Genomic DNA, 7,979 nt, shown 5'->3' on the forward strand with positions numbered 1-7,979 from the left:
AGATGGTGGGAGATTGCGATGGGAAGCACAATTTTCCCGCCAAACAAGAAGCAAATCTCTGATCACACAATGTCGTACTTTCATGCTTGGAAAAAAAAGGACCAGGAGTACATACTCGAAGTAGGTAATATAACCTACATGAACGTATGTCCATGTATCAATACTAAAACGATGAAAATGGAATGAAAATACAGGATATTGAAACAGGACACAATAACTAACTTAATAATTACAGGAGAAACTTACTTTTCAGGGTTTTCATGTCATTGAGCGGAATCGATGACGTGAGCAGAGTTGATGACGTGATCATCCTTTTTTCGGACTGTCAGCAAGTTGAAGCATGTATAGTTTCCAACTGAAAAAAGTTTGAAAACCAGTGAAAATAAATAAGATCCATGCTCCAATCAAAGATATCGTTACCCATGGCCGGGAGAAATACTTTTCTCTGAATTCAGCATACATTCTTCTATGTTTTCTTGTATATACTCTTATATCAGTAGTAGCAGTGTCGATTGGTTCATATTGGCCCGCCGCCCAGCGTATGTGGATTCCATGCCAGAGATCGGTTACGTCCTGGTCTGTGCCGCGGTGATTGAAGATTATACCGCTATCCCTCAGTACCTCAACGTCCTCGTCTTTCTTGATCAGCTGACACATCAATTCCACATAGCGGTGGATCGGCGTCAATTCCACAGTAGATTTGTTGGCATCTGTTCCCTCAAATTTCAACGATTTTTTCGTAGATTTGTTGGCATCCGTTCCCTCAAATTCCAACAAATTTTTCATTAGAACCAGTGTTCCTTCGTGCATTTCAATTATGGGCAAGTGAAACGTGTAGGTTTTGCTGTCGAATCGAATTCCATCGAGCGGGCCTTTGTATGCGGAGAACTTCACTTTTCTCTTTCTTGTGAGCTCTGCCGCTCTTGGGAGACTGATGTACGGACTTACCCTATCATTGGGGCTGACACGCTTACAGCCGATAATGTTTTGATAGACTACCTGTAAAAGATGTGGCTTTGTAGTTTCCATGGAAATTCCTTGTAATCCGAGATGCACGTCGGCACTTATGTACGGAAAAGGGCTGAGACTTTGCCAGACACGTTGCAGAATTGAGCTCAGGCTTTGATCTCCCTCTTCCGCCAATTGAAAGCTCATATCTTGAAAAAGGACTGCTAAATTCTGGTGCTGTACAGGATCCCGACTTGTGCTGGCTTGAGGGTCCTGACCTGGAGTTGTATTCCATTGAAACATCATATCTTGATATGTAGAGACCTCCCAGTCCAAGATCTTCTGTAAGACAAAGATAGGTATTTGATTTTTTATTTTCATAATATCCCTCTTAACTGCTAACGGGTGTAGCAATGGTCGGAAGAAGCGACCTACATCAGAGTCCCGGGCTTGGGACATGTAATTAGAAGCTGTCGCGTTCCCCTCCCGACTGGGTGACATCGACCTATAAGATTTCCAAAAATACTTATCGTTTTAGGTTTGATAGGTTAACTCATCTTAAATGGGCATCGCTCTACATAAATTTATATTTTTCAAATGGTAAACCCAAATTAGTCCGAGTGAGACGGATGTCTCCATATAATTTTCAAGATAAAGATTATATATTTCATTTTAGGGTTATTTGTACATTTACAGAGAAAAGAAGACCATACCTCAAGCCATCTATTGCCATCATCAAAGATGGATGTCTGTTGCATAATTTTCAGCATAAAGATATTTTATTTTACTTTAAGATTACTCATAAATTTACAGAGAAATACAAAAAATGGGAGTGGGGGTTTGCTATTTTAGCCAAAATCATAGCAGGTTATATACTGAATGTGAATGGAATTTGAATCATGGTTTTGTTGGCTGTTAAACTAATTCTAATTACACATTAAAAAGAGACCATACCTCAAGATTTGCAAAAGAAACAAGCCGTCTCTTGCCATCATCGAAATTAGTTGTTCGTCGGCCAGTTGTTCGTCTGGGTCTCTGGCCAAACATTGGATCGACCTTAGATGACACCACTCCCGTATCTCACGGGGATCAATGGATCTACTCACCTCATTGAAACGAGAGAAACTATGGGGAAGTCTGCAATGAACGAATTTGGATTTAAAGTGTTCATAACTGCCAAGGTGGTCCTCACGGAAATGTTGAGGGCCTATAGCAACCTTCTCCGGCTCATAAGTATACTCTTGAATGGCGTTGAGGTGGGGATTTGCCGAACGCAGAGTGTGAGAATCGCCTGGAGCTCTCAACTGTTCACTGCAGCACCGGCCGAACTGAGGTATCGACCGTGAAATGATATGGAAGAAGAGTCGAATCGACCGTGGAATGCTATAGAAGTTTCGAGCCCTCGACCGTTCTCTGCCGTTGTCGTGCGTGATGCAGCAGCGCCTGAAGTGAGGTATCGACCGTGGAATGCTATAGAAGAAGCGTCGAGCCCTCGACTGTTTACTGCTGGTGTTGCCCATGATACAGCAGAGGCGTGTATTTAAGGATTGAGCGTCCTTTGACCAGAAAAGCCAGAAGGGATCCGGAGGAAATCTACAAATCCAGTTCGGGGAATGCAAAGGCCTTTTATATATAGGCCAAGAGATATCAAAATGCAACAACGAAGCTTAAGATGATGCTGGCTCGCTGTACTGTAGCACATGTTCGGTCGTAAAATCGGCTAAACTCGAAAGAAATTTTCCAAGTTGTCTACGGATGGAGTAAACTGTCTAGGAAACAGAGATTTTTTTTTAACCGGCAGGAGGGATTGAATCTTGTTTGTACAGTAGAAATAGAAATAGATGCAGTATCATCCAAAAAAAAAATACTGGAAGCTGGTTGTAACTAGATTTCCAAAAAAAATATCCAATTTTACCCGAAAATTCCATTGTTTTACCAGTTCGCGGCCCCAGGAAAATCTATTGTTTTACAGGTTCGCCGCCCCAGGAAAGTGTTGAGGTTTTCCAGGAGGCATTAGCAAACTTCGAAACTTCCTTCTGAACTTTTACTGGATAATTAATCTATATTCTTCCAAATGTATCAGTTTAATTCACGTGAAAAATTCAAAATGAATGTAAAAATTACTCCAACGGAACGTCATCCACACAGCACCAATCTCCTCACTCCAGCTCGATCCTCTCGCAAGGAATATTCCCCTAACAACAACTTCGTGCAATCAGAAATACTTTTGTTGAGGGAGGGAAATCGTGGTTCCAAGTCCACGTTTTCTGTCGTGCAAGTACTTTGTAGTTGGTGGGTTATTTCTGGGCAATCACTAAATTTTATGTTACTGGGTCATCAATGTTATATTTCAAGGACAGTCTATGAGGAAGGACTCTGATATTTGTATTAGGGCAAGGGCTAACGAGCCTGCTATAGGGCATTAAATGCCCGCTCAAGCTCGTTATCCATATCTAACACGCGTGCGTGGTGACTTTCCGAACACTCCGTCCGCGCGGTGACTTTCCGAACATTCCGTCCCCACCTCCTGTTATATGGCTAACGAGCTTGCAGTTGAGCGGCCATTTAATGCCCTATGGCAGGCTCGTTAGCCCTTGCCTTTGTATCAGTTGGTAGGTTGTTTCGGGGCAATCAATAAATTTTATGCTATTGGTCATCAATGTTATATTTTAAGGACAGTCCATGAGGAAGGACTCTGACATTTGTTTTCCCACTAAACACGTGTACATAATTTCTTCGGCAAACACACTTTCCGGTCGCGGAAATGGATAGACGCATCATCCATGGCTTATGCAGATGCTAGATGATCCCATGAACATGATGGCCAATAAATAATGTTTGCAGTCATACAGTACGTAGTTTAGTCTGGCGACATTAATGTTGAATACCCATTTGAAGTGAATTCAAATTTGAATTTTGAAAGGCGCTATTTTATTTATTCTCATATCTGGTGCTTTTAATTAATTAAGCTTTTATCGTAGCTTGGCCCTTTTCAGTTTTTGTGATAACCTCCCACAGCAACGTTTTGCAGGTTTTCCATGGATCTGGCTATGGGTGTTTATATTCCAGAAAATTATGTCAGAAGACACTATAAGCCAAATATATCGATGCAGAAACAAGATGGCCGACTTTCTTTTAACGATGTGGAGGCCGCGGCCGAGAAGAAGTTCGATCTGCTGGGCAGCAGCGTCAAGGAGGACGTAATTTTTAATTATTTCAATCCATAAACTCTTGCCCGACTATTTCCATAGTTCCTTGGTCTATAGCGTTGAATAGCAGAGAAGTAGAATGTCTTCTCTCTTAATCGAAAAAATTGTAAACTCAATTTTGTAAGTATTTATTCATTTTTTCGCAACTACTCTTATGCATTTATGCTTGTGTGCTCGAATGTTGAACTATCTGCTTTTCTTTCGGTTTCGTTGCTTTGGGAAAATTTATCAAACAATATTTTACTTAAAAGTTATATTTACGCGGTAAGGCGTTCCCTCTTAAATCAACTCTCATAATTGCCACCGTGTACTTGTCTCCCTCTGGAATCAACTCTCATTGCCACCGCGTACTTGTCTCAACCATTCCATCAAATGTTAGATGATTGAAAAGTTCCAAACCATTGGATGAATAGTTAAGATAAGAAAAAACCTAATAGTTAGTTTAGGTTAGTTTCTTAGGTTCTTTTCCGCACCGTTTTTCATGTTGCACATAATTGCCTCAAATGTTGTTGAGCAGGCCGCGTCTCTGAGAATCCCACTCTACTCGAGGAGCTTGATGATTAACCCAACATTGATCTCGCCATCGATGGCGCTGACGAAGTCGACCCAGAGCTCAATCTCACCCAGGGCCGCGGTGGCGTTGCTCCGAGAGAAGATGGTGGAGGCTGCCTCCGCCATGGTCGTGGTCATCATTGATGAATCGAAGCTCGTCAATGGCCTCGGTGGCAACAGCCTAGAAATGCCTGTGGAGATGGTTCCCTTCTGCTGGAAGTACAATGCTTCGAGGCTACAATCCCTCTTTCAGGCTGAGGGCTGCGAGGCAAAGCTCAGGATGGATGGTGACAAGTTGTACATTACGACTAACCCCAATTACAACGTGGATTTGTATTTCAAGACTCCAATCAAAGATTTGAGGGCGTGGTCGAGCACAGGCTCTTCTTGGACATGGCCGCGACTGTAATCGTTACTGGGGTGGAAGGTGTTAGGGTCAATACCAAGTGATAAATTTTTGGGTTACCATGATGACTTTTGGTGTCCGGTACTTCCAACAAAGAGGTCGCAGATCCACATATTTCTGTCATTTCATTCTCTTTTGGGGCCGAGTCCTGGAGATCTACGCTGATTGGGACCGTTTCTTCTCAACTATATCCTGGTCAACTAAGAGCATAGGATCTGTTTACATGTGAGAGTGTAGATTTTTCGTAACTTATAAGATATGTTTGATTTATGGCACCATCTCCGTTATAATCGAGTGACTGTAATTATATGTTCCACATTTTTTGTCTTTGTGATAACATTGTAGTTTATGACTAGGTCGAGGCCAGTTTACCTTCTAGATTTTGCATGCTATGAGCCTAATGGTGAGAGAAAATGCACTAGAGAAGTTTTTATGCGTTGCTCAAGTTTGACTAATACGTTCTCTGAATCAAGCTTGGATTTTCAGAGGGAAATCCTTGAGCATTCAGGGTTGGGAGAGGAGACATACTTACCTAAGGCAGTGCTAACAGTGCCCCCAAATCCATGCATGGCAGAGGCTAGATAATACACAGATTAATGACACTTCATAAAATTATAATCCCTAAATAAACACCATATAAACAATTTTCCCCAAATGTAACTCGTTTTTGAGAATTCTGACACATGCAACCTTCTTTAGTGTATTGTTAAAAAAATGCACATGCTAGCAGGTTAGAAGGTTGTGAGCCTGTCTAGGAGTATATGCATTACCACTTGACAAACTTGAAATACATGTTGGAGATGAACTGCTTGTATGCAGTAGTAGAAGACTTGATTATGAGGTGAAATCTACAGATCCCATTATCATATTTCTGTTACAACAGTTTCTCCCATGCTATGTTAGTGCTTATGTCCTTCCGATAGGTTCCTAGGTGAATTATCAACTGGTTTTGTTGTGTTATCTTCTCCTGTTCTCATTGGATTTAAATTGTAAAAATGGGTTGTAAAGGGATTGAGATTCATTATTAAAATTGCTCATTGTTTTCCTTTTTATGCACATTAGTGACCATTACTTTCAAGGATAACTAACAAATAATATTATTGGCTTAATATTTTACCATAGTAGTCTTTTGGAGGGTTTAGCATAGTGGTCTTCCTTAACGGATTAGTGGTGTTCATGGTGATTGCCCTCATGGTAATCTCATATTCTTTGCATCATAGTCTTGTTTCATGAGTGTTTCATGATGATAGTAATTATAGGTGGTTAAATGCTATGTTGGTGATTATGGATTAGCTTGCTAGTACTTTCCATCAAGGGGTCGATTTTGGTATTTTGGTGTTGATGGTCAGCACACAAATAATGTTAAGATCCTACTACTGTGGTATATGGGATGGTTTGGCCTTGAAAAAAAAAAGTTGCTATGGTATATGGGATGGTTTGGTATTGAAAACCTATTTTCTTTATTGCTCTTAACTCTGCATTTGAAGTTTTATTGGCATCTCTGGTATCTTAACATAGAGGACTTAATATATAAAGTGAAAATAAATGTTTGGCACTCTAAATACTTATTTGATTGCACATTCTCTCACAAGTTCATTTACTTCAATCCCCGAAATTTTGACAAGCAATTGGATCGTGGGAATTGTTCCTTGTTTGTTTTTTTCAAAAAATTGAAACGATCTATGGATTGATGATTTTCATTGGTTTAGATGTGTGCTATCTACAACAGAATATATCTTACATTGTTTTTCCTGGTGCTGGTCTTTTAAATTATTCATAATTTGATGGGTTTGTTGTTATGAACTTCACCTTAAACAACAAAATTTTTTGCATAGGAGAAGATATAGATATGGCAATAAGTATCCAGGATTTGGTGATTTGATGGGGTTTATACATCCACAAAACAAGCGGATGGTCGAAGGGGATATAGAAAATAATATAAACATGTACAGTCACAGTAGAGATTTTAGAAGAAATATTTAGGATCAAAGATCAATCTACAGTGGTCTTTGGCAGCAGACAACCAATAACATTGAACGGTGATTTCTTGGAGCGATCCTCATATGTAAGTGCTTCAACCTTTGTCGGTCCTTTGAAAGAATCTTTCAATTTTTTTAATTCCAAAAATAATAGATCTGTGGATTGTATATTTTTTCTCAACGAATAGGTAATCACTGAAGAATGATAAATCTGCATACTTGTCAAGTTTGTTCACTCTCAAACAATGAATAATATATCTGTATGCTTTTTTGTTTCAATGAATAGGTAATCACTGAAGTTTGCAAGATTAAGAGGCAAGTACTTTAAGTATCCAACATTCGGTAGGCATGGGGATGCGTTATGAAACATCGATAGGAAGTATGGAGAAATTAGGCTTCTACATCTGTTTGAGGAATGTTTTTGGTATTTTCCACTTCCATGGTATGAGGAACTTACGTCTTTTAGCAGCTGAAGATGGTTTCCAGATGTAAACAATTGACAAAAAAATACATATTGTAGACAAATATGCAATGGGTTCATGATCCATGGTTATCATTATTTACTTGTTTATTTCTTACTACAAGACTTATGTCAAGTAGCTTTACCTGGTAGAACTCCTGGGAGGTTTTGTTTTATTACAAATTCGGTGATTGCTACAAACTTTTGTAAATTGTTATATGTGTTAGTCTGCATATTTTTATTTGAATGCTTTGTTTTGAAATTTATATTCGCTTGTAGCATTGATCCGAAATGACCAATGCCTAAATCCTAAAATTTACAAACATAATTTGTAAAACAATATACTTCTAAAGAATTCATAAAATTATAATCCCTAAATAAACACCATATAAACAATTTCCCCCAAATGTAACTGGTTTTTGAGA

At 39.4% G+C, this 7,979-nt stretch overlaps 1 protein-coding gene and 1 pseudogene across 1 annotated transcript; one reads left to right on the top strand and one right to left on the bottom strand.

Moving 5' to 3' along the window:
* Window positions 1–306: 306 nt before the first annotated feature.
* On the bottom strand, window positions 307–2,468 carry LOC149227042 (putative UPF0481 protein At3g02645). Its single transcript, XM_089380384.1, has 2 exons — window positions 1,903–2,468; window positions 307–1,453 (listed from the first exon to the last, which is right to left on the bottom strand). The coding sequence occupies exons 1-2, from the start codon at window positions 2,466–2,468 to the stop codon at window positions 307–309; spliced, it is 1,713 nt and encodes a 570-aa protein (XP_089236510.1).
* Window positions 2,469–3,998: 1,530 nt separating this feature from the next.
* Window positions 3,999–5,159, top strand: LOC149227043 (putative ribose-5-phosphate isomerase 3, chloroplastic pseudogene; annotated as a pseudogene).
* Window positions 5,160–7,979: the final 2,820 nt, after the last annotated feature.

The sequence above is a fragment of the Pinus tabuliformis genome, chromosome J (genome assembly GCF_031772625.1).
Source record: "Pinus tabuliformis cultivar Carrire ecotype Pingquan chromosome J, CPIR1, whole genome shotgun sequence".
Classification (NCBI taxonomy): domain Eukaryota; kingdom Viridiplantae; phylum Streptophyta; class Pinopsida; order Pinales; family Pinaceae; genus Pinus; species Pinus tabuliformis.